General features: G+C 38.6%; 1 protein-coding gene across 3 annotated transcripts; it reads right to left on the reverse strand.

The window, feature by feature from the left end:
* Positions 1–135: 135 nt before the first annotated feature.
* On the reverse strand, positions 136–16,090 carry LOC6039004. Of its 3 annotated transcripts, none has more exons than XM_038263693.1 (4): positions 15,839–16,090; positions 10,473–10,928; positions 1,669–1,952; positions 136–1,598 (listed from the first exon to the last, which is right to left on the reverse strand). In XM_038263693.1, exons 2-4 carry the CDS (start codon positions 10,702–10,704, stop codon positions 801–803), a joined length of 1,314 nt encoding a protein of 437 aa, XP_038119621.1. In that variant the 5' UTR covers positions 10,705–10,928; positions 15,839–16,090; the 3' UTR covers positions 136–800. The 3 variants fall into 3 exon arrangements, with proteins under 3 accessions (XP_038119621.1, XP_038119623.1, XP_038119622.1); XM_038263695.1 differs by lacking the exon at positions 15,839–16,090 and adding an exon at positions 15,679–15,832; XM_038263694.1 differs by lacking the exon at positions 15,839–16,090 and adding an exon at positions 15,638–15,660.
* Positions 16,091–27,716: the final 11,626 nt, after the last annotated feature.

Here is a 27,716-nt window from a genome sequence, read left to right on the forward strand (position 1 = left end):
GCGCAAATTTTGAATAAAAAAACGCTCGTTGTAAAAGAACGATTCCCTCAAGTGGGGAAGTTCCTAGAAACAGTTCAAAGTGTGTATAAGTTGTGATAAATCTTTCGAATGCGAAGTAAAATAAAACTAAAATTCTTCTAGTAATAATATTTGCATCTTTATTCATCTGCTCTTAGCACATGTTACGTATACCGTCGTGATTAGAACAAACTTCAAGTGGTAACAATGTTGCACATCTACTCATCAACAAACCTACAAAAACCCTAAACAACGTCTGGTAACTATACTTTCTTTTTCCTGTTGACTCTAACAGAAAGTCCACTAACCCGGCACACGCGCCCCACCTGATAAGCGAGCGAGATAGGTTCAGGTTCGCCCCGTAAGTCCTTGCACGATCGCGGAACCGGAGTGCCCTACTGCTTTTCTTCCGTGTTGTCTGGATTAAACTAAACCTGCGATTGCTATCAGTTTTCTTCTAGTGTTGTGTAAGGCGTCGCGAGCTTGCTTGCTTGCACTCGCTTGGTGAGTGATAACGAAAACTATTGCGAAATGTGGCTCTGCGCGATAGCGCGGCGATTAGTTTAAGTTTATAGTTGGGCATATTTGACTAACGAGATTTGATTTGGTTACTGTTTGTTTTGTTGATTTGATCTATTTTAAACACCATTTGACTAGCTAATTGTTTTGTGTACCATTAGTTTAAGCGGTTTATTCTGTTACTTGTGGCGAATAGATTGGTTAGGTGTTTATCCCCTTTTTTGTATACACATTTGCGCGATTATTTTAGAATAATACTAGCTTTATATTGTTTCCAGGATTCCTTTGTGGTAAAATTCGAGAACTGTGTCCCGCATTCGATGATGATAATCGGGGGAAAGCATTTGGGCAATAGTTTTCTCGTGGTTCTTTGTCTTAAAATCGTTCATGGTAACACTATCAAGATCTGGAATGTGGTCAGGGTGGAACGTGACGGCCGGCAAGAGCCACATGGCAATGCCCAGTCCGTACAAGATCCGGGAGTTGTACTCGGCGCGAATGTTGGCATAGCTGAAGAGGGCCTCCAGGTCGGGCAGAACGAACCGATTCTGGATCGGGACGTAAACTCGAAGTGCGTCGATCAGAGATTCTTGGTAACTGTGGATCAGCTCGTCGGTGTGATTCGCCCTCACTTCAGCTCCTGTGCTGGTGTACAGCAGATGCAGAATGTCCAGCACCGGACTCGTGTACCGCATGGTTTGCAAATCAATCAGCTTCACCTTATCGTGGCTTTCGTTGAACATCAAATTGTTGACCCAGGTATCTCCGTGACAGAGCACCTTCCACGGCTCGTGACTGTTCCGAACAGCCGTCGACATGATCTGGTACAGCCGGCCGTTTAACCTCTCGATGGCCTTTATCGCCCCATCCAACGCTCCATTTTTATTGCTGTAGTGCAAACTGTCCAAAGTTCCCCTCAAAGACGTCTGCAACGAGTGCGTGTAGAACTCGGCTCCCTCATCCGTGTACACGATCTCCGTGACCTTTTCCTTCATCGTGTGAAACAGCACCGGTTGAACCTGCTTCATCGCCAGCGACACGGCGTGAAAGTTGGCCAGTTCCTATAATCATAAAAACAAATCTTAACTCACTTCAAAACTCCCCACCCAAAACCGCCTAAATATATCTCACCCTCATCACCGTCCGGCACTGCCGATAGCTGAGGCACTTCCGGCGGTCCACCATCCGGAACCCGGTGCGCCACAAGTCCTCCAGCACGATCAGGTCACCCTCGGCGTCCGCCCCCGCGTACACGCACGCCGGAAAGGGTAACCGGTCGCGGGAAAACTTTTGCAGCACCGGAACCAGGGCCGTGTACGCGTTGATTTCGTTCGCGAACGCCTCGTCCGCCCGGAACAGCTTCCGCCGCTGGAGGCTCGCAATCTGGCGCTTGTAGATCAGCGAGATGAAGAATTCTGCGAAATCGAGAGAAGGAGAGAGAAAAGGAGTTTGATTTGCAAATGCAGTTGACATTGAAACCGGCTTTTTTTTTGCTCCCATGCAGCACGCGGTCAACGGCTTTATGCTAATGGGGGAACGCAGTTTAACGGCATTTGTGTCGGGGAAATTAATTCAAAACAGTAAAACTGCGAAAGATTGCTAATTTGTCACAATTTCATGTGCTAATTGTAAAAAGATCAACGATCTGATTAACATTTCAACCTGTTTATCTAAATTTAGTAATACAAATAAATAAATATAGGAATGAACACGATTTTAAGAAAAAAATATAAATACACATATAAATCGGCATGAACCTTAAAGATATATTGATTAGAGAGTCTTTTTGATTTGGAATGTTTCAAAAAATCTTTGAAGGTGAAATTAGTTTGTTACATCGAAAGTTATACAGTTTTTTAATTGATTGTTCTACAATTAGTTGCACAGAAAATTAATTTTAATTTATTCTGTTAGTAAAATGATATTCAATTTAGAACAACGTTTATAAGAATGTCCAGTGATAGTGAACAATTTCTTCTCCTGGAAGTTAAAAAAAGACTTTGATATTTTTCAAAATGAACTGAATTGATACAATTTGAAGCATGGGTGAAAATTGAATATCAAACACTTTCTCGCAAAGATGCAAGGTGTTCTTTTTATAAAAAAATGCATGAAAATTTAAAAAGTAGGTAATAAAGTTTCAACAAACAAAATAATATATTCTTTGCATTTACATTTTCACATGAACAAAGTTAATAAATATACCCAGAAATAACCTGATATTTGAAAATTTAGATTTTTAAGTTTTTGAAATACTTTCCAGATTTACATTTTCTAAAGAAGGGTTTGGTCGAAAAAGGAAAAAAAAAAAGTTTCTTTACCATTGTTTCGCGTGTGAAAGGGGTCTTAAATGATTTTCTTGGTGAGGTTGACGTTCTAAAGCGGTGTTTCCCAGAGTTGGGCATCAGCAAACATTGTATTGGAATCACTGCTATACAGTACTTTTGAAGAAATTATCTGATTTTTCAACATTTAGCAATAAAGTTGTTAAAAACATTAGCATGAAGTTCCATCCAATTCCGCATAGAATTTTCTATGTATAAACATAGGAAATCCTATCGTTTATAGGACCTTTAAAAATACGTCCGAAAAAAAGAACAAATCTCGGGTGAGTTTTCAAAAAGCCGTAAGAGCCACTGTGACCTCTGACACTAATTTAAGTTTTTGTCAAAAATGAGACAACATTTCATTTTTTTAAGTTTGGTGAACTTGAAGGACGTGTAGATGAACAATCTCGAGCATTTCTGATATTGGTTTTTCGTAAGTAGGTCGAATAACGATGCAAAAAAGGCTTTGTTTACCAATGGCTCTTACGGCTTTTTGGAAACTAATCCGAGAAAAAAAACAATGCAGGGTAGGGTAGTCATCAATGAGACACTTTTGGTTTTCAACTTTCAACGATTTTTCTATTTTTTTCATTAGCATGTTTTAATGAGCTTTTAGTTGCATTATCTTTCTTTTAATGTGTTCTAACATTGACCAAAATATGAGATCGATCCGCCATCTATAGCCAGAGTTATTCAACTGTCTCATTGTAAACGCACTTGGTAGGAACAATGAGACAGCTGGGGAACAATGAGAAACTCTACGAAAATCAACATTTTTCTAGCAAAACATCATGTTTTTGTATTGTTCCATTGCAGGTGACTTGCCTTGAACATTTTAGAACAATTTTGCCAACATGAAACTTTTAATAACAAAAGTTACACTAAAAAGTATTTAAATTTTGTAAAATCCATATATTAATACCAAATAACTTTGATTTTTTTGTTAAATGAAGTTTAAACTATATAAATATGCCAAAAATCACTTTTAATTCATGTTTTGAATGATTTCCATCGATTTTGAAAAGTTTATTGAAGAAAAATCAAAGTGTCTCATTGTTACCCATGGGCTGAAATGAGTGGGGAACAATGAGACAGCCCTGGATTCTGGGTATATTCTAAATTTTGGCCAAATCTAATGAAAGGACATTGTAGCCCAACTTAATCCCTATGGAACGTTCGGACCCGAATGACTCGTGAGTTAAGTGGTCCTTAAACGCAAATAAATAAATAAAAAAACGTCGGAGAAAATTTGAATAAATATTAGTTTTGGTGTAAATGGCAGCCTACGAGCGAAAAAGTATTTTTTGCAATTCTGTCGTGAAACTACTTACTTTTCCTGTCATTCTTGAACGACGAAATAGCCTACTTTTCTGTACCAAAAACAACAGAATCAAATAGCAACACTTTTCAAAATAAATGCTGAAAAGTTCTACTTTTCAGCACTCAAATCGGTGCTGAAAAGTTGAACTTTTTAGCACTTGTTTTGAAAAGTAACACTTTCCATCATTTTTTTGATCTGAACGATTTATTGACAAAATACATGAAAATTTGACAAAAAATTTCACTCAGTGTGTGTTTTTTGGAATTGCAAAAAATGTTGTATGGAACTCGTTGCAAAACTAGATTATTTCAGCACTCTTCGTATTTATCCAACTCGGTGAACCTCGTTGGATAAATGTACGACTCGTGCTGAAAAAACCCTCTTTTTGCAACTTGTTGCATAAACTACTATTTTGTTCATAATTTACTTTTACACCCCATAATCAAACATTTATGAATTACTTTTCAAGGGACTCTACCCTATAATATATGCCTATTTACTGACTGAAGGAAATTCAATTAAAATGAAAAATCGGTACCATTTCCTCAAAAAATACTATTCAAGTTGTTTGTGTTAAAAAGATGCTGATACAATTGTATCAACAATGATCTTTTTTTATTTCTTTTTGGAAATACTTATTTATTTTTCCTGTCATTCTTTAGTGATGACTACTGACCTACAACTCGCAAAAGACTCGTACTGAAAAAATAATCATTTCCAACTTGATGCATGAACTACTATTCCAACCCCATTTGTTTTTCAAACCTAAAACATAATTTTTCTACTTGTGTGTGTTGTTTGATCCAATCCAACCGGCAGCGAAATTATGGGAAAATATGGTTTGTATCAAACTAGAATTTTGCCAAAAATAATGTTTTTTTTTAATGACGTTGTTAAAGTATTTTCCTTTCTGTCATTCTTTTATTTTCAGCATTCATTTCAGTGCTGTAAAGCACTGATTATTCCATCTCTGCTGTAAAGTAATACTAACACGCTACTGATGTTGAGTTTGAAATACTCTCTTTTTCTTGATGGCAGATATTTAACATTCATGCGGAGAATCGAAATGAAAGGGTGTTTTTAACTCGTTGCTTCACTTGACATTTATTCAACTCGGCCAAACTCATGGAATAAATGCACGACTCGACATGTTTCAAAATTTATCCCTCCCTCTTCGATCTAAAAATTCGCCAAAATCCACTGCTTAACCAACCAAAAGCATTGAAAAGAAGAACTCATTAAATTTCAGAAAATGTTAGGATGAATTTTCCAATGTTTTTTTATATATATCTTTTTTCTGGGGTCAACTTTGGCTGTGTTTTTACTAACATTTCCTATATGTTTAGTTAAAAATAAGTATGCAGTAATTTTTGTAATGGTCCAGACTATGTCTCTATGCATTTTTCTACCATTTGAATTACAATGAAAATGTGTCTACCATTTAAATTACAAGAAAATGTGAAAATCAAGCAAAAATAAATAAATTAAAAAGTGGCTTTCAAAACAAGAAAAAAATTCAAGGCAAAAGATAATTATAGGAAGTGGTAGAATAAGCCAAATACTATCAAAACCTATCAAAAACAAACATAAAAGAAATTCTCTCAGATTTCGGTCACTCATTTTTTTGTATTTTTTAATCAGGCTGAAACTTTTCTGGTTTGTGTTTTTTTGCAAATCAAGTTTAAGTTACAAAAAGTTAAATAAAAAATCACCATTTTTACCGTGTATCATTTTTTTCAGTGTAGTCCTAATCCATACCTACAGCTTTGCCGAAGACATCAAATCGATCAAAAAATTCCTTCAAAAGACAAAGATCTTTGAATTTTCATAAATCGTTTTTGTATGGACAGCTGCCAAATTTGTATTAAAAATTATATGGATAAACTAATGATGCAAAATGGCTTCTTTGGGCATATCGAAGGCACCATAATAGTTTCAACCGGATTTAAAAATGCAAAAATTAAAATTAAAAAAAAATCGATTTGGTAGAGAACTGCTCATAAACAAAACACGATAAAAGCAAACAAAAATAAGAGAAGTAAAATAAAGTAAAGAACAGTTGCTCATAAAGACCTCCTGAACATGTGAAAAATAAAAAAAATATCGTTAACAATTTGTCAAGACAGGATTAAAACAAAACTATTTAAAGTTTATCAGAAATTTGTCTCACATACAAACTAATTCAATTCCGCTAAACAAAAAAAAAAAAAATAAGGTGATGGAACTTAAAACTATGATTGTCCTTTCTAGAATAATAATTGAAGTTTGAATGAAAATTTAATCTTGAAAAATATTGTAATCAACATAAATAACGATGCATGTTCATGAGCCTCCCCATATAGTTCAGTTGACGTTATTGCATATTCCATCACAGACGATTCCAATTCAATTCCCTGTTCTGCATTTTCTGCGACAAAATTGGTTTCGTAATAGCAAACGATTAGTTATGCTTCTCCAAGGCCTGCGAGGGGTCCACTTCCGCATCAGTGTCTGGCGCTGTCCAACAGCGACGTGGTTTCCCCCTTTGATTGGTTTTGCTTGGCGCCAGCATGACTCAGTTGCTGCTGCACTTGACACTGCACTTGCCAGAGCATATAATACCATGCAAAAGCGCGTGTTTTTTTTTACATGCGCTGAAAATGCTGTGTTCGCGCGCTTATGTCGGTGGCCCAAGGTCAGGGCAACAATAAAAGTACAATGAACGAAGAAGCATGCAACTAAGCTCGGGAAAAAGCTCGAGCAGTGCTATGTAGTCGATCGATTTTTGTGTTGCTTCTTGTTCTAGGAAAAGCGACTACCAACTTTGAAGGTGGTGCAGAGTTTTCCTTCCGGGTAAATGACGTTGGAAAATGTTTGGGGTGGGGACGGTTGGCATAATGTCAAGGCCGGTCAATTCGCTCGTTTTGCGCTCGAAAAGTGGGTCAAGAGTGCACATGCACCCTCCCTTCGGTGGTGAGAACAAACACAAACGTGACGCTGGTGGCGTAACAACCAGAGTGCCAGTGGATGAGGCAGAGGACGATAATTGTGAGAATTTTTACCCTTGTGGTGGTGGTGGTGAGAATGCATTTTATATCCCCGATCCTGATGTTATGAGGGAATGAAAATACGGAAAAGCTGCACTACCGTTTTGGAAGCTTGTCAGCGTTTGAGGGGTTCCCAAACTATTTCTGTTCAAATAATTATGGTAATTATGGTTGTTACACAATAGGAAAAAAATCCGTATCTGATGCATGAGAATTTATCAATATTTTATAGTCAGTTTTTTTGTTTCTAATCTGCGATTCAAAAATTCCAAAGATTAAAATAATTGTAAAATATGAATGATAAATTTTCATTAGGTTCACATTTTTATAAATTTTTTAAGTAAAATTAATCATACAAAGTGGTAAAATGTAACCAACCAAATTTCAACCTTCCAAAATTAAACTATTTTTTCTGTATAAATCAGGGGTAATGAAAAAAATATAAAATTTTATTCAAAATAAAAATCAAAATAAGATGCTAAACATATTTTTGCAATAATTTGAGAGTAGAAGGAAATAGCCTTAGATCAGCAGATCTCAATTTTTTCTTGGACAGGTATCCTTTTTTCGTTTTACTAAAGCTGCTGGTACCCCTTTGTATTCATACATGAAATTTTTCGTCTAAAGAGTTTTATCAACATTCTAAATGTCAAAATATTTATAAGAAGAAATTTTAAATTAAATTACCGTAAACTGGGGTGACATTGATAGAATTAAAATTAAAAAGGGTTGAACCGGTAAGGCTTGTTTCATGAGATTATTTAAAACATGTGTTGGGTCCTTTTTTTCGAATCAGATTTTTCTTCAAACGGTTTTTTTATATAAAGTTGCGTTAAAAAATCTAGCTCACAATGTGATTCTTACAAAATTTCAGATTGAAAATGTGCGAATTTTGAAGTTTTGAAGTTTGAAGTTTACAAGACAAAATTTGGGTTAAAATTCATGAGAAAAAGATTTTTCATGAAAATTTCAATTAAATTTCCTTTAAACCAATTTAATAAGATATATTTATGAATTTTTTATGATGTGCACCGTTTACAAGTTACATATAATTATTTTCAATTTTTTCTATTAATAAAGAAAAAGTCTAACCTTTTTCACCCGGGAAAAAGGAAAGTTGAGAAATTTCTCTTCTTTTTTTTTAAATATTTTTGATACATTCTTTCATTGCTTAAATACAAGCCACGACATACATCAAAAGAACATGAATTGCATTCTTTGATATGTTTTGGTAAAATATATTGATTAAAATTATAAAAATGATTTATATTTATAATTACGTAACATTTAAAAAAAGCTCAACAGTTTCTTAGATATCAATAATAAAAAAGGGGCAAAATAAGTAACACTTCGAAAAAATCATGTTTCGTAAATTTATTTTTTTTGTAAAATTTATATTTATGCAACGCACGGTTTAATTCTAATAAACTATGAAAACAAAAACAGGTACAAATAAATATATTATATATGAATAGTTGAATGTTGTATCATCAAAAATGTACAAAGTGAGATTTTTTAAAAAATAATTCAATAAAAAGGTATTCAATTCAGGGATCAACAGGTTGATAAAAAAAACAAATTAAATTGAAATGGAAGAGCAAACAATTGTTTAAAAATCTTAATTGTAAAAAAAAATTAATTTTCATAGGAAATTCTTTTAATATTAACTGTTAGCTATTTAAAATACGTTGTATAACATTCATCGTTTTATTTACTGAATTTGGGATTATTAAGCTTTTTACCAAATTCAGATTTTTTTAAATACGAAAAACTTCAGGAAAAAAAGGAATTCTTTGAAACATTTGTATCGTGCAAAACTGTTATTATACATTTTTATTTGAAAAATATTAAAATTGGGTTTTGAAGTTTGTTTTTTTTTGTCTTTCTTCTAGATCTTTTGGTATCCTCACTTAAAAAGAACTTCAGAACTTTTTTTTTATAGACAACTAGGACATTATTAAGCGATTGCTAGATTTTTTAAAGCTATTGAATGATACCTAATAGTAGTTTATGCAACAAGTTGCAAAAAGAGGATTTTTTCAGCACGAGTCGTACATTTATCCAACGAGGTTCATCGAGTTGGATAAATACGAAGAGTGCTGAAAAATCAAGTTTTGCAACGAGTTCCATACAACATTTTTTGCAATTCCAAAAAACACACAATGAGTGAAATTTTATGTCAAATTTCCATGTATTTTGTCAATAAATCGTTTAAATAAAAAAAATGTTGAAAAGTGTTACTTTTCGAAACAAGTGCTGAAAAGTGTTGCTATTCGATTCAGTTATTTTTGGTACAGAAAAGTAGGCTTTTTCCTCGTTCAAGAATGACAGGAAAAGTAAATAGTTTCACGACGGAATTGCAAAAAGATATTTTTGCAATTCCGCTGTGAAACTGTCATTTTTTTCCTGTCCTTCTGGAAAAACGAAACGGCCTTCTTTTCCCTACTAAAAATAACTGAATGGAAAATTCATACCTTTCAATACCAGTGCTGAAAAGTTCTTCTTATCCGCACTGAAATGGGTGATGAAAAGTTGAGATTTTCAACACTAGGTAAACCTCGTTGGATAAATGTACAACTCGTGCTGAAAAAATATTCTTTTTGCTACTTGTTGCATAAACTACAATTTTTTCTGGTGTATTATGTTTTTTTTGTTGTAGAAATCTAAATTAAATTTTCAAAAGGTCCAATCTGCATAGGAAACCCATGACGGATAGGTTGTTTTGAAAATTTAATCTAGAAATACTTTATTTTTATACTTTAGCCAACTCAATTGGGTTCTTTGTTTTTACTAATTTTTTTAAAATTTTCGTTGTCTTTTTGTTTAAATGTTTAAATCTAAGATGTCAGCCAATATGGGGCTTATAAAATATTACAAAAACACATTATGTAATGTAATAGGCACTGTTCAAATGTCATCAATGGGGTCGCAGAACTCGAATTTGATGTTAAAAGAAAGAATCGAGGCTTCGGATAACCTAGTCTGGACTGTACAAAGACTCTCCTAACAAACATATATTGTTTAATAATGTCAAGTCTTTATAAATTAAAAATGGTCGCTTGAGAACCCCAGAATCAGTTCGTGGAAAAAATGACGAGAGGTAATGAATGACTGACAAAATTAAAAAAAAACTGCTCTCAATACCCCCTCTGAAAAGCCCTACAGCGAGGTCAACTCCCTTCGGCGGTTGAAGAATCACAACACAATCCGCTCCCTCTCGTAATACGTACTGCAAGGACACTCCCCCCATCCTCCACTTACCTTTGCTCTTCTTGGCCGTTCTCGAGCGCCGTTTTCCGCGGACCAAAATGCGCTTGATAATCGACATGTAGTTATCGCCTTGCTGGCTTCCGGGCAAACACTCGATGCTGTCCACGGTCAGGTTGGTGTCGTTCTCCGTCAGCTTCAGCAGCTTTTCCACGCTGGCCTGCTGCTCCTGGGCGTCCTCCTCCGGTCCCTCGGGAAACCCGCTGATGTCAGTGACTTTCTTCATGCTTTTCTTTTTTTTTGTGTGTGATTTTGTTGCTTTATTTGGTGTTGTTGTTTTTTTGATGTTGCGTTTTCTTCGATGTGTTGTCGTAGGTCAAAACACTTTGCTTATCATGGTGCACTTTGTGTCAATCTACATAGCTAAAACACGGATATCCACTAGTCACAACTTGGGTCTTTTTCGCTGGCGTTGGAACTGTTCTTGTTTTGCTCACGGCCGTGGCTCAACTGGAAATGCAGTTTGAAAATGTATTTCGCATCGACACTACCTAGTGGCAGCAGCAGCAGCAGCGAGTTGTATGACACGACTATAGCTAAGTATAACGGACTGTGCAAGTGACGATGCACTCTTTGCACGCTAAATTTAAAATGGTCAGATTTGTACAATTTGTTTTATATTCCATAAGTCGCGATTTCTTTTCGAAAACTAGTTTTGCAAATAAATGAATCTTTTTGATGACAAATTTCACAAACCACCCCAATTTTCACACTGTACCTTGCCCTTCAGCGTCATACAGCCCCAAAAGAGCTTAAGTGCGCCTGTATTGTGAGGAAAATTGCAGTTGCCAACTTCACGTTACATTTCTAAAACTTGCCTGAGAAAACGCCATTGCGTTAGTATTGGTGGCGCAAGAGAATTTAAAAGGAAAACTTGTGTGAGAGGCGTTCAAAAGAGAGTGCGAGAGCGAGAGAGAGAGTGCAAAAGCACATGGTTGACGCGCGCGCCAAACATTGCAAAGGAAACGATTTTTGCGCCAAATTTTCCACGGCCTGCTTGTTGGTGCCGGTCGTGTGTGGTAAAGAGAAACGGGTGAGAGGGAAAATTTCGAGAGAGAGTTTTCCGAGCTGGCTCTCGCGATGTCGTTGCGAGAAGAAAATCAACGGTTGCTTTCATATTGGTTCAGCGAAACACCATGCTGCTCCACTGTAATGCAACTGTTTGGAGAGAAATGAGTTTTCTTGAATATTGTAAAATTTGAAATTTTAAGGAAACATTATTGAACCGAAATTCTACTCATGACCGATTCTTTGAATCCTTTAAAACAATTGTTATTTAATTTTTGGTCTCACAATTAAAGAAGAAACCTCCCAATATCTATACATATTTGGAAGATAATTGATTTTCCTACATAGAAATGTCACATATATTGAATAATATTGTTCATGTGCTTCCTGGGAAATGAAAACAAAATCGTGTGACCCATGATAATGATTTATATGTAGAAACTTGAATTTGCCTTCCTGAATATGAATTTGTTCGATTCAAAATACGGTGAAAATCGGTGAAAATTCCGTATAAAGTATCATCCAAAGGAAGGTGGTTCATGGTAGCTCAACGAAATTTTAATCATTTGTAAATAAACTTTATTATTTGTCGTATTTGAACATTTGTTGAATTTTTTGTACCTTAAATTTTTATAAACATTCGAAAAGAGTTTATTAATCAAAATATTTTTTTTTATCTAAGACCAAGCGTTTTCATTAGGCTGGTACAAATTTTATTTAAATTTGTTGTCAAAGTCGGTCTGAAAAATCAGGAAAGAAAAAAAAATCAGAAAACTTCAAAATGTCAAAAAAAATTAAGGGCAATCAGCTGATTCAATATTGAAAATGCAGTCCCTTGCGTTTAGAATCATTTTTAGCATGTTTGGGTTTATTCGAAAATGTTTTGAATTTTTGAAAATTTGCAATGGGCATATTGCAAAAAGTCTTTTTTCGCTAAAATTTTTAATTTCGTCAATTCTTTTTTTTTTTGAAAAATAAGGCCGATGCAAATATTTAAAAAAGTTTTTGTCCCTCGGCCCTAGCCGAGGTCAAGGGGGCAAAAAATATATAAAAATTTAAATAACAAGCCATAGTCTTCACATTTAATTGAAAAAAGTGTTTAAAATGCATTTTACACGCAGGAGAATGTATTTTAATTTGATTTCAGCTGGTTGCACTTGAATTTTCATTGAAATTTTGAAGTTTATTGTAAAAATATTTTTTTTGCCCCCTGATTTTTCGGGCCAATTTTGAAGGGGGGGGGGGGGGGGGACAAAAACTTTTAAAAATATTTGTACCAGCCTAACGGCACAAGTGTAAAATTTTGAGACTATGGCTTGTAACTTCAATTTGAATATATATTTTTTTTATTCTTTTGCTGTCCCCTCGACCCCAGCCAGAGCCGAGGAGAGACAAAAACTTTGAAAAATATTTGCATCAGCCTTGTTAGGGAAACATTTTTTTTCTTAAAACGCATTTTGCACCGTTATAATATTTTGAATCGATCACATTCTTAAACATAAATGTGAAACACCACTTTCTATGTATAAATCTCCTCTTGCTTCCGCCATACCGTACATTGTACTCCTTGAAGTGAATGAAATGTCAAACAACATTTGAGTTTATGCAAGATATTTTTTTGCGTACCAGGAGAACGAAAGCAGCAGATTAATAAAAGACACATCTCCCAATTAATATCTGCAGGCCTAATTTGGTCAAAATTTGTGGAGATTAAGCTAAGATAATACCTTTGTATCATATTGTGATTTGTGAATCAAAATATTTTTTTGTCCAATTTAGAAAATTAATTTTAAACTGGAAAAAAGCAAATTCGGTTCGAAGAATCGGTCAGATAACTCATTTTTTAACAGAGAAAATCCCTTTTTTTTATTCATTAAAAACAGCTGTTTTTTCAAAATTAGTCCGAAAATCAGGGGGCAAAAAAACTTTTTAATGTTTAATTTCTTTATGGAAAAGGAAGTCAAATCGAACAATTTGAACTGTATTTTCATGCGTTTAAAACCATATTTGATTTTTTTTGGTGGAATTCCCTTGTACAGAACTGCAAAAAGATTTATTTCGGCGCAAAAAAAAATCGTCAATGCTTAGATATTTTGAAAATTAACGATTGCAATACAACTGGGCAGGTGTAAAACGCATTTTTAAAACACTTTTTTGATTTAAATATTAATACTATGGCATGTAATTTCAATTTTTATGTATCATGTAATTTTATTTATTTTTTTGCCTATCTCATCGGCTATAGCCAGAGTTAAAGAACATAATCTTCAAAAAAAAAAAGTTGTAACGATCTTGATTTTATCGCAAAAATATCAAAATTAGAAATTACTGAATTTTCGGAATTAATTCATCCCGAACCGTTTGGATTTGCGAAAATATTTAACCATTTGTAATAATTGGTTCTATTAGTGCTTAAAAGAAATTCATTATTTTCGAGAGCATATTATTTTTTTAAATTCGTTTGGAATTGTTTTAAATTCATATGAAAAGGTGCCATTTTTTTGCTATTGTGTATGATAGATTTTTGCCTTCCTCATCTTACTGAGGAAAGGCTATAAAATCACTCGGAAAATGAACTTTTAATTAAGACCTCCTAGACCTACCTTCATTTGTACATATCGACTCAGAATCATCAGCTGAGCAAATGTCTGTGTGTTTGGCATGTGTACCGATTCAATGTCACTGGAATATCTTGTCACAGGCTCAACCGATTTTGGCCGGAATGGTTTTAATCGATCCGTCTTAACGTCCCCAAAGTTGCTATTTAAATTCATGCAGTTTTATCATGTATTTAAAAAAGTTATGTTAAAAAAACTGTTTCATATTAAATTAAAATTATGGTAAAAAGGGTGGTTTTTTCATGAAACCCTCACATGTTATATATTTTTAGAAAGCATATAAGAAGACCTTTTAGGTGGAGTACGAATTTTCAAGATCTGACTTACCTATCTTAAATTACAAGCAGTTTAAAAATGGTCTGAATTCACACAACCTCAACTGGTCGGGTCTGATCGGCACGAAAAAGCCGTGTAGAGGGATGCCATTTTCTTTAAAAATAATTTTATGAAAAAAAAAGAAAAAAAGAAAAAAAAAGATGCCATTTTCCTCAAAGGACGTGTCTGTATAATCTTGACAAAAAGTCTGTAGGTAGTCTGTTTTTTTACTCATCACTTATTTTTATTAGGACCTCTTAGGTGCTGCGAACGTTAGGGGAGATCCATAAACATGTGGACACTTTAGGGGGGTTGGAATCACTATAAATGAGAGGAAGGCACCAACCACCTAAAGGTGGATTAAATAACGTTTTTAAATATTAATTTGCTAAAAAACGGATTTATTTCAAATGCAAAATCTATTTTGAGAAATGTCGATTTTTTTTCATTCTTTAAAAAAACATATTTTTAGAAAATGCACTTTTTTCAATATCTTGGAATTAATATTTCAGATTATCAATGTTTAAAGAATGTGAGACACATCCCATTTTCTGGCAATTATGAAACGAAACTTTAATCTTAATCTGGTTAAATTATTAGTTTCTTGGATAAATTATAGTCGAATCTAAACCGTTTGTACCAATTGAAACGCTTGCACCTCAAGTCACGTCCAAGAAGATAGCAAACGTAAGGTGCAAATGTTTACCGAGTGCAGATCGAGTTCAAATCGTAATATTCCAACTAGAACTACACATTGTTTGGTCTCACACCGAGAAGCGCTAAATAGTTTGCTCAAACGGGCACGTACACACCACCATCGCGCTGCCGGCGAGTGTCTCGTTCAATTGCCAACAACGTTGCCGCGTTGACCTTCACCTGCCGCGCGCGAGTGCATCGTCTTCTATTGCTCAATCCGGTTGTGCCGGTGAAAATTAAAAGCTTCTCTTTTTGCTTCATTTCATTGACAAGTTCAGCTGTCTACATGTACGCTTCACTTTGGGTTGTTTCTGCACTTGAATCTCTCGCTCTTTCCCTTTCTAGTCAACTTCAAGAGCTATACATAGAATGCCGCTTTTGGCTGCTTGTTGAAGAAACGAGAGCGGTTGGCCTTTCCACCCCACACGATAATCCCACCCCACAGTTCACTACACCAGCAGGGGGGTTGAGTATATCGAAGACCGCTGTCACCTCGCGGATCAACAACCACAGAGCACACACCTGTTGCAATCGGCCACCTCAATCGATGTCATTCAACTCACTCACGCTGCTGCTGCTGCTGCTGTTAATGGCTGGCGGTAGGCAAGATGCAGATATAGTTTTGCCCGTGAAAAGAAACTACGACGTATTGGCACTTGACTTTGGAATGTGGTGCCAAATTGTTTCTTCTTTTGAGACACACTCTACAGAGATTGAACGAACCGGCCAGTATAGTCGTACTCTTGGTCTCGGCGCATTGTTCTATTATCGCCCACCCTCGTTTTCTGGGTCAGTAGAACACTTTAATCAATTTGCTGCTCCAGATCCTATTCCGAGCCCCGGGGCGACACAACACGAAGATGGGAGTCCAGCCAATTGAGCTAAACATCTAGACACAAAGACACCCCCTGGTTGATCGATTGCAGACTGAGGAGCTGCTGCTGCCTGATCGCAGAAAGTGTAGCACTCGCGAGCGACGCCCGATCGAAACTGAAAACGTGCGCGGCTCAACCACCGTTATTGTCTCTCGCGCTTGGGCGGCGGACGGCGGCAAGTTTACGGCGCGCGCCAACTTTCTGGCTGTAAAGTGGTTTGGAGCAGGGGTGGCTAAACATTTTCTTGGTGATTCAAAATGAATATACACTCAACCCCCGGTGGTTGGTCAAACTAAAAAGTGACGAACTTTTTACACGGCGCTCACGCACACTATCAAAACAAACGTTTGGTAGTGTGTGTGAACTCCGTGTAAAAGGGGTGTCAAACTAAAAAGTGACCCCGTTCGTTTGACAACGGTTGGTGTCAAACCATCGGGGTTTGAGTGTATTTTTTAAAGCAGGATAGTAAAATTATTTTGTGTTATGTTATGAAAATTCAAGACTGTTGTAATTCATATTTCTGACGTTTTTAGTTTACTGATATCGATAATTTTTTTTAGGAATTAATTGTAATTGTTTACATCAAGACGTCATATCAACTGACAAATTACCATGCCATCAGCTGTGTGCTATCTTGTGACATAGACCATTTTGGTCGAAAATGAGTTAATGATGACGTTTTGCTATACTTAACAAACACTACAAGATGCTTTAACCCGATTTTAGAAACTCGCTTCCGTTTCCCGGGTATCGCAATACACACTTGTGACATAGACCAATTTAACATCAAAATGATTGTGCACACTTGTGACACGTCATACATGTTGTTGGAAAATGTGGAAATTTTTTCTTGTTTTTTACAAATTTATGTACACACATACTTTCTAAAGGCAATGCAACCTTTTGTTTATAAAAATATACTGATTAAGTCAATTAAACCATTGATTTGAGCTTATTTTAGTTTGTATGGGAATTCTGTGCACACTTGTGACACGTAGTACAATTTTACTTTCGAAACACACTTGTGACACGTGCTTTTCAGATTTTTGTTTACATTATTTACTGTATCTTTTAACTGGTGTAACCAAATTAGTTGAAACTTGGAGCGTTTGTTAAGCGATAGTATACGAACCGATTGTTTCAAAAAGTTTGACTCTATCATTCATAGTTTTGAAATTATTTACCAACAAACTTTAAAAATCGATTTACTCGAAAAGTACTAAATGGTCGTTGTCACAAGATAGCACACAACTGACGATGCGTCTCCTTCATCCAGAATTACCAGTTTTGATCAGGGGTGATCTCACTAGAATTATAGTATATTTAAAGATTCTTTTGAAGTTTGATGTTTGATGTTTAGATGTGGGCTTTCTAAGCAAAATTAATAAATAAAATGACAAGCCATAGTCTCAACATTTGAACGAAAAAAAAGTGATTTAATAGTAGTTTATGCAACAAGTTGCAAAATGAGGATTTTTTCAGCACGAGTCGTACATTTATCCAACGAGCACCCATAGAACATTCAGCATTTATTTTGAAAAGTGTTGCTATTCGATTCTGTTATTTTTGGCACAGAAAAGTAGGCTATTTCGTCGTTCAAGAATGACATGAAAAGTGAGTAGTTTCACGACGGAATTACAAAAAATGCATTTTACCCTAGTTCAGTTGTTTTGTAATCATCAGTTTTCAAAAAATGTAAGATTTGACGGAGACAAAAAAATTAGTGAAGAAAAACTTTTTGCGTTACATCGAAAATTTCCAAAATATCAAAAGATTACTAAACCAACAAACATGCTTCAAATGATTCAAAACGCACGAATGAATTTAAATTGATTTCAGTTGATTGCCCTTAAATTTCCACTGAAATTTTATTTTATTTTTTAGCAAAAATAAATTGTTTTCCCTGATTTTTCGGGCCAATTTTGAAGGTGTGAAAAAAACTATTAAAAATATTTGTAAATCAGTCAACTACAGTTTATGTGTATTTTTGGCACGGCTGCTTTTAGTTCTCTGCTACCGTATTTTTTCTCAATTAGATTTTAAAAACAATTTCAGAAAGCCACTTTGTATAATTGATTTGTCCATACCAGTTTCCATAAAAAAAAACAAAGGCTGTACTTGCAAAAGTGCTATGGAAATGCTCAATATTCCGTCTTTTGAGAAGAGACTTTATTTATCGATCTGGTGTCTTCAATTGTTGTAGAAATTTTTAAAAGGATAGTGCAAAATTTGGTACAGGAGCTATGTTCAAGTTTAAAGTTTTTTCTGGTAATTTTTTTCAAGAAATGCTAATACTAACACCTGAACTTCCAGTCCTTTATGGAAATGAGAGTGCAATTTAAAAAATTCCATTGAGGAAAACAACCCAGCGAAAAATATTTTCGAAGCGCTAAAAAAAATACAGCATTTGTTTTTTTATTGAGTTTGTTGTTAACTTCGCTGTAAATATTTTGACAAAATTCCTCCTTGTATTGTTCTGAATAGCATTCCACACGTCGTGATACTTTGATGATGACGATTTTCCAAATCCTTGTAAAGTTATCAAAATCATCGTTAATCCATAATTGCTATTTTTATAACAATTAAAATGATAATGGTATCATTCTGTAGCAGAAAAAGTAAAAAAAAACATGCGAAAAACTAAAAAATGATAGATGGTGTGGAATAAGGCTATCAGAAACAAATCAAATCAAAAAAATCAAATTATTCGCTCTACAACATTGCCTTGGCGTTCCCGATTACGAGATTCCTACTCGAAACTAGGTGTCCGAAGGCTTGATTGTTGAGGCAATTGCAAACCTCTTTTTACACCTTAGCTTCCATCCACCCCGGGATTCGAACTGACGACCTTTGGACTGTTAGTCCTACCAGCGACTCCACCGAGACAGGACCCAGAGAGACCACTCCTACACCTGTACTGAGCTAACGACCCAACCTTTTTTTTTTAGGTTAGTCCGGGGTCAACATTTACTTCCCTTCCGACGGAAGGCGTGATCAGACAAATCTCGTCTCAAAATTTGCCACCGGGACCTTCTGGGATCGAACACAGGCCGACTGGGTGAGAGGCAATCACGCTTACCCCTACACCACGGTCCACGGTACAGAAACAAATATAAATGTTAATAAAAAGCCTGAAAATGACGCAAGAAACACATAAAAAAGAACTTTTGTAAATTTGTCTGCTTCTTCAATAAAAATAATTTAGAAAATTCAAAATCAAGTCTAACAATTCAAAACGTTCAAAATTAGTGTTTTTGCCTTTTTAAAATGTAATTTTTTTAAATTTTATCAATGTGGTACTCTGTTGGCAAAACGCAATCTATCTTACTTCGTTAAATTGAATGGAATGCGGGATGATGAATTGCAATAAAAAGTCGTTTTGCTAAGATAACGCAAGAATTGTTCTAAATAAACCTGACCTTCAAATATAGGAAATAGTTCATTCAGCATTCAAAGAATTTATGAAGCCAAGAAATACTTTGTGATTTAGTTCAGTTCATAGTTCATAAATGCAACTTTAGTAAAAATTGAAAATGTTTTACCTTTTTCTTTCATGGTAAATCAGCTCTCTAAATAGCAAAATTTGCGAAATTGTAATGCTAAGGTCTGAGCTGAACCAGCATGAGGCTTTTTGCTCATGATGGAAATAAACAATAATTATATTTTTTGGAGAATCTTCAAGTACAAAATTTCTATTTGAACTATTAAAATTTACTAAAATAAACTTTTAATATGGGAAAACATTAAGACAATGTGTGTCACTGCAGCTTTATTCTGAGAGAAGACTTGGATTCAGCGAGCGAACAAAGCAAGATATATTTATAAAAATACAGTCTCGACTCGATTATCCGAAGGCCTCGCAAAAAAATCTTCTGGTGGCTTCAGTTTCATTAACGTATGATAGGGCGATAGGTCGATTCAATCGATGAAATTGAATTTAAGTGCAATTCCTGCGGAAGAATAAAGTTGTAAATTTCTGGTATAAATGCAATGAAATCATACTAAGAAACCAAGTGCCTCCATTAAATTACTCTTTCTCATCATGAAACCATAAAAGTACCGGGCTTTTTAGCACAGAACTATTTCATTTACAACTTTAACCTTCGCAGGAAATTCATCAAAATTGGATTCTGTCGATTGGATCGTGTTCAGAGAGCCCAAATATATCATACCTTGATGAAACCGAAGTGTTTACTGCATCAAAATCAACATCAATGTTGACGTGTGAAAGGCGAGGTTAAGTATGACCCCTATTATAATATCAACCATTCAAATTTGACTAAAATGGGGTCGAAAAACTCAAATTTGATGTTAGAAGTAAGCAAATCATAAAAAAATATAAAAATGTGCGCTCATGATTCGATTATCCGAGGTCCCATACAAAGTTTCGGATAATCATCACATCATCACATCGGATCATCGAGTATGCACTATAAAAGAGGTTCGGATGGCTTACAGGAGGATAATTAAAACACGTGTGTTACGTTTAGAGCGGTTGTTAAAAGGCTAAGATTTATTGTAAACAAAGTAAACAGGAACATCTGCTGACAGTTCTGTTGGCGCAGTAGCGCGCAAAGGTAATGGGGCAGTGGTTGCCATCTCAACACCCCTGCTCAACCACAGCACCGTCCAAGCCCGATCTTCGTGCACAACTCCCTGAAGGAAGTCGCCGGAAGGCCCTTGGTCATCATGTCGGCCTGCTGTGCCGAAGAACGCACGAACTTTAGCTCCAACACTCCCTCGTTGATCAAATCTCGCAAGAAATGAAACTTCGTGTCGATGTGCTTGAGCCTCCCGTGATCACGCGCATCCTCGGCAATCCAAATTGTTGATTGATTGTCCTCGTGCAGGGAAATCGGCCCGTCCGGCTTCAACCCCAAGTCGCGGAGCACCCGCACCATCCAGAGAGTATGGCACGCGGCGGTACACAGCGCTGCAAGTTCAGCTTCCGTCGAGGACAACGAAACGGTTGGTTGTTTCCGGGTAATCCAGTTCACCGTGCAACCGTACAGTTTGAAGATGCACCCTGTCACCGATCGTCGATCGACCAGGTCGTTCGCCCAGTCAGCGTCACAGAAGACTTCCAGCAACGGCGCCTCCTTCTCGATCCGATAGACAAGCCCGACATCCAGCGTTCCTTTGACATACCTGAGCACCCGTTTAAGGTGGATCCAATGCTCATCATTCGGGCATGCCTGGAACTGGCTAAAGTAGTTTACTGCAGCAGACAGGTCCGGCCTCGTGGTGAGTGCCGCGTACATCAAACAGCCAATGAGTTCTCTGTACGGTTTGGTGGTACGCTGCGCTTCAACTCCCTTCTCCAGTCGCAAACGATTCTCCATCGGCGTCGACGTCGGTTTGCACTCCATCATGCCGAACCGTTGCAGCAAACTCTCGAAATACCGCCGCTGACTGATTCGCATGACCCCTGGCTGCCGATCGATGGTCAATCCAAGAAACTGTCCCACCTCGCCGGCGTCCGTCATCTCGAATTCTCCGTTTAAGCACTTTTTCACGACCTTCACCAGCTTCAGCGACGACCCAACAACCAAAATGTCATCAACATACAGTACTACGATGATCTGCTCTCTTCCGGTTCCTCGTACGTACAGGCACTGGTCGTTAGGACTACGGACGAACTTCAGCTTCTGGATGAACTCGTCGAAACGCTCGTTCCACGCCCTCGACGCTTGTTTGAGCCCGTACAGCGAACGATGCAGTCGGCAAACGAGGTCCTTCCCCTGCTGAAACCCGTCAGGCTGCGTCATATAGATTTCTTCGTGCAGGATCCCGTTCAAAAACGCCGTCTTTACGTCCAACACCAGTCGCAGCGTGTCCAGCTTCGCCACCGGGGAGTACGTTTCCGTGTAGCCTCTAGCCACCAGTCTCGCCTTGTATTTGTCGGCCACAACTCCGTCACCGCGTTTCACACGAAACACCCACTTGCAGGTAACCGGCGTGCGACCAGCGGGGAGCTTCGTCAAGGTCCAAGTTTTATTGCGCCCCAGCGAATCGATCTCCTCGTCAATGGCAGATTTCCATCTGCACCAGTCGTCCCGTTTCTTCAGCTCAGCAATCGTTTGTGGAATGTTGTCAAGGAAACTTGTAGCACACAAGGCGAAACCAGCGTAATCCATATCGTAATCACGATGCCAGGATGGAGCTGTACGATCCCTCGGCGGTCTACCTGGATCAGCGTCGGCACCGACTTCAGGATCTTCTCCGACAGGCCCTTCTTTTGCGGCGGGAACTCCTCCCGCGTCCAGTTCTTCTTGATCGCCGTCAGCTTCTTCGTCGTCGTCGAAACTGCCGAACTCTTCATCGGACGTCACTTCTTCTTCTCCCTCGCGCTCGGCCGGCGCGACAGGGGCGACAGGTTCTTCAGCTTCGTCAGGAATCGGGCACACCACGAACTGCTCCACTTCATGCTGGTCGTTCTTCTTCACGGTCGTTTTGGCTTCGACAAAATCCACATCTCGAGCAGTGACAATTCGTGTGTTGACCGGATCCCAGACCAGATACCCGTTCGCAGCGTAACCAACCAGGAAACCACGCCAAGACTTCGGGTCCAGCTTCTTCCGGAGTTCTTTCGGCACATGTACAAACGTTTCGCACCCAAAAACTCGCAGCTTCGAAACGTCCGGCTTTTTCTTCTCCCAAAGTTCGAACGGTGTTTGTTTGTAAACAACTGCGCTGGTAGGACTCCTGTTCAGCAAATATGCCGCCGTTCGCACCGCTTGCCCCCAGAAACGCTTGTCCAGTCCCGAATCCAGCAGCATTGTCCTGGCCTTTTCGACCAGTGTCCGGTTCATGCGCTCGCTCGTCCCGTTCTGTTCCGGTGTGTACGGAACTGTAAACTCGATCTGGATCCCCTTCGTACGGCAAAACTGCTTGAAACGCCGGCCGGTGTACTCGCCACCGTTGTCGCACCGCAAACGGGAAACCTTCGTCTGGAACTTCGCCGTGGCCAGCGCCTCGTACTGCTCGAAACAGCCCAGCACTTCGTCCTTCGATCGCATCAGGAACACGACGGTAAAGTGACTCCAATCGTCTATGAAAGTCACAAAAAATCGATTACCGTCCAATCCATGCGGCGAAATAGGACCACACACGTCCGAGTGTATTAGTTCGAGAACTCGAGACGAATGTTTACCACCCCGCGGGGTGAAAGGTTTGCGGGTTTGTTTACCTTCGATGCACGACTGGCAGACAATCGTTTGGTCGACTCCTTTGTCGACTGTCAGTGTCAACCCTGACACCATGTCGTTTCGCGCGAGATCTGTCAAACTTCTCTCGTTGAGGTGGCCAAATCGACGGTGCCACAACACAGAATCACTCTGAACGCGGCCACAAGACAACAGCGACTTCTCGCAATCGAAAGGACGAAAATCCAGCTCGTACAGCTTATCACGTCGAGCACCACACACAACAATTTCGTCGCCGCGGTAAATCAGCGCCTTACCATCGTCGAAAACAACCCGCATCCCGGCTTTCTCGATCCGTACCACGGAAAACAAGTTGTAGCGCAGTTGCGGAACAAAAAGGACATCTTGCACAATGCACTCGACGGACCGGCCACCCACAACAGAAAACATCTTCACAGTGCCAGCGTGTTCGGCCACAATAAACTCCCCGTCCTTGGCCACAGCAATCTCGATCGGTTTGGACAGCTTGTGCAGCTCGACAAACAACTCTTTCTCTCGCGCCAGATGGTCCGACCTGGGAGGGAGAAGCGAAGAGGTCTTCTTAATCTTATTCATTTTCTTTATGTTGTTTTTGTTTTTTTGTGCAAGATAATTTCTCTTCCCATCTAAATTTCCAGTCAGTCGTCATCTGCCCTTCTTGACAATACAAATTTTCTTGCAGCACATTTCAAAATAGTGCTCAAGATCGTGCATGACTCATGTGATGAAACTTTCTCTGCCATTTTTTTTTATTCATAACTTATTTTTATTAGGTCCTTACATAAAAAAAATTAAAATATTTTTTTAACTAATGACAGCAAGAGTAATTTCACACAAACTTGCAGGACATGAAACCGAGCACTGCTGCTTTTCAACTGGGTGCTAAACTCGTTGAAGATCCTATAGAGTACATCCTTGCCTTGTTCCTTCGTGGCTCCACAGGCGTGAGGGGCCAGTATTTTGATTGCTGCTTCCTGCTTGTCGAAGGCGATCCTTCTGTTTTTATCCGGAACCGTACCCGACAGCGGAGGAAACTACGCCGCCGTGAGCGCCGGTACTGCCGGACTTTGTTTTCTGTCATTTTCCATTCTGGTTGCAATAAAATGCAAACCCGAACTGTGGAGGAAGTGTAGTGAATTCGCTGTGACATTCCACTTCCTTTCTATTCATGTAAACCTCCAGCTTTTTTCCCTCTTTTTTCCTATTTTCGTCCAGAGAATTTGCTTCACTTCCTCCACAGCTCGGGTTGTACTGAAAAATTTATAAATTTAAACATATTGACTAACTACTACTAACCTAATAAGTCTTAGTTCATGCACATGTATGTAAGACATAACATTGTTTGATTTATGGTCATATTGGAAATATATCTCATGAATACATATTTTCAACTAAATCTTATCATAACTTAATAAAGTTAATTATTTTATTTTAGCCTCTTTTGTATTAAATGAATTGTCTCAGCCCGAAAAAACATTTGCTAATTTGAAAACTTTTTTAAATTTATTTTCCTTCAAATACAATACTGCTCTAAGCAAATAAGAACAGTAACAAAAATTGAAGGCGGCTCTCACTGACAGTTCGCAAGTGGCTGACACTGACAACTAGGTGTATTCTTCTCCGCCCGACTCAGGGTCCGACGCCCCGGAGTCAAGGAACCACTTTACCCGCCGCTGCACTTTCTGCGGCTCGCCGCCGCTCACGCCCACAAAACAAACACTGTTTCGCTCACTCGTGCCAGCAACGTTTGCTTTTGCACCGTGTTGTTTTTGGTTGTACTGTTGTTTCCTCTTCTTTTCTCCGTGCAGTCTACACTCTTGTGGCCTTCCTTTTTGCAGCTGAAGCAGCGGATCTTCTTCTGCATCTTCATTCCGGAGAAAGCAGCAGCCTCGTTCCCGGCGGTGAGCGAATCGACGCCCAAACCCTTCTGCTTCGTCTCCTCGTCTAGCAGCCGACATTTGACGAATTCCATCGACAGGTTCTCCTCCGCCATGGTCTCAATCGACGTCACCACGGTAGCAAACGCCGAACCGAGCGTCAGCAGGAGGTGACAAACCGCGTCAATGTCGTCCATTACGGCCCCGGTTCCACGGAACTCACGCACCAGCTTGTCGAAGCGCAAGAAGTGGTCCGTCAAACGGCCACCGTCGAATCGCATGTTCAGGATTTGCCGCTGGAGATGCATACGGCTCGCGACGCTCTTCCGTTCGAACACATTCTTGAGCGTCGTCCAGATTTCCTTCGGCGACTGCTTGTCCTGAACGTACTCGAGCTGGGAATCGTGAATGCGCTCGATCAACAAACGCTTGCACTTCCGCCTTCTCTTCAGCTGTTCCTTCCGCCTCTTCTCCTTGTCCGCCGAAACCGTCGTCGAATCTTCCGTCTTCGGAATCAGCTCAGGAAGCTCTCCAACCTCGTGTAGAATGCAGTCGTCCAGCTCGTACTCCTCCAGGAGTACCAGAACTCGATACTTCCACGCGGCAAAGTTCCTGCCGTCAAACAGCGCGACATGGTAGCGATCCTCGCGCACAACCGCGTCCTCCGACATCCCGACAAGTTTACTAAGAAACGACAACCCGGATTAGCAACGGGCTGGGCCCATAACCTAAAAGAGGTTCGGATGGCTTACAGGAGGATAATTAAAACACGTGTGTTACGTTTAGAGCGGTTGTTAAAAGGCTAAGATTTATTGTAAACAAAGTAAACAGGAACATCTGCTGACAGTTCTGTTGGCGCAGTAGCGCGCAAAGGTAATGGGGCAGTGGTTGCCATCTCAACACACTATACCTTGAAATGGCTTGAAAATTATTTTTTGTACAACATTCTTTCAAAGCTCCTAAAATTGCATCCATTTCAGAAAATTAAACTTCATATTAAAAGTATTTTACAAAATAATATTAGACAAAGCATGCTTTCGTTGCAGAACCCCTGCAAGCAGTTCTAATCAACATGAAGACATTCGCACCATTAATGTAAACCCACCACGTTGCACGTGTGTGTGCGTGTGGACTACAGGCGCGCATAGTCGCGTGGTGCGCGCGGCGTCGTTATCAGCGGCCTGCTGCGATTTAGGGTACGAAACGGTGCCGCGACGACCGACGTCGAACTTGCACCACTTTCTGTGCATCATTTAGTAAGCCAATCAGGCAGGACAACGCGCGCAGCAAAAGTAAACAAAACAAACTGTTGTGTACTGTGCGTGTGAGTGCAGAGTGGTGCGGAGTACTGACTGATAGCGGGTCGTGATGAGCGTCACTTCGGTGCTATCTTTTTTTTTTGGCTATATTTGCGTTGCGATAAATTTGAGATTTGCTAAAATTAAGAAAAAGGAATCTAGATGAGCTAATCTGGGAATGGCTGGTTTCTTACAATATATGTTGGGTAAATATTTTAAATTTAAGCGTCATTGGGAAGAAAATGCAGTTGTTCTAACAAGAATTCTTGATTGAAACGGTTATTTAGGATTAAAACTCCCTTGCTTACTAACTCATTTTGAAGCCGAGCGCCTCCATTGAATCTCGCTAGAATGAATCCATGGAGGCGCATGGCAGTTTAAAATGGAATCACATAATTTATGTAGGAAATTTATTTAATTTAGAACGTGGCAAACGAATCTCGTCAATAGTTTAATAAAGTATAACAAATTACTGAAAAGTTGATAACCCAGGAAAAAACCATCTCCTACAAAATTTTAAAGAAAGGAGTCACTTACCTTTGTTTTCGGGCCACAAACAAGAAGCAACGCTCCCTGATAGCGACGTCCCGAAAGAGGTCAAACACACATTTCCCGCGTCCAACTTTTTTTTTTGCTCCACAAATGAGGCATAATTGTCTCTCGGCAGCTTCCTCAACATCGGTTCTACGGCCTCCGGATTCCCCACACGCGGTGATACGCGTGTTCCAACAAAAAAAAAAAAAAATGGAGGAGAGTTCGAGTTTTCGAGTTCACGAATCTGGCTCATGACACAGATTCGGTAATCAGCGCCAAATGGACGCGCCAATTAAGCTTCTTTTCGGGACGTGTGTAAACAGTTGGCTTCTGGTTGAGGCTTCTGATTTTTTTTTATGAAATATGTGCGAGCTTTACCTTCTCCTCTTCTTGGGGTGGGACGATGCACCGGATGTTGCACAATCTTGGCGAAATTTTGCAGCGTCACGACCGAGAAGATTGAGGCGCCTAATTTTGGCGCCGCGATGCAAAAGGTGCTCAACCGCTTGGCTTATCGGGCGTTGTCGTGTGGAATTTTCGGAGGCATCGCCCTAGTTCAATGCGAAATTTTTGTCTCGCACCGATAAGGAAACACGTTTTCGGCAACATTTGTTTTGTTGAATTACTTTTTCGTTTATTTCTCTTTTATTCTGCCTGCCTGCCTATGTACTGGGGCCTGTTTTGTTTGTCTATGCAATCATGTTGGCGATTTTACACACTCACACATGGGAATTGCTTACGGTTTTATTTTTGCGACTTGCGAAAAGATGTTTTTGTTCGTTTTAGCTGATACGAGTTTGGACGATCTTTGCTACGCAGTGCACCTTTCACCT

Source organism: Culex quinquefasciatus, chromosome 3 (genome assembly GCF_015732765.1).
Source record: "Culex quinquefasciatus strain JHB chromosome 3, VPISU_Cqui_1.0_pri_paternal, whole genome shotgun sequence".
NCBI lineage: Eukaryota > Metazoa > Arthropoda > Insecta > Diptera > Culicidae > Culex > Culex quinquefasciatus.

Excerpts from the sequence above, each read along its gene's own strand:
- LOC6039004 (XM_038263693.1), bottom strand. The coding sequence starts at position 10,704 with ATGAAGAAAGTCACTGACATCAGCGGGTTTCCCGAGGGACCGGAGGAG. Across the intron at positions 1,953-10,472 it reads AACGGCCAAGAAGAGCAAAG|AATTCTTCATCTCGCTGATC; the intron begins GTAAGTGGAGGA and ends TCGATTTCGCAG. Across the intron at positions 1,599-1,668 it reads AGTGCCGGACGGTGATGAGG|GAACTGGCCAACTTTCACGC; the intron begins GTGAGATATATT and ends TTATGATTATAG.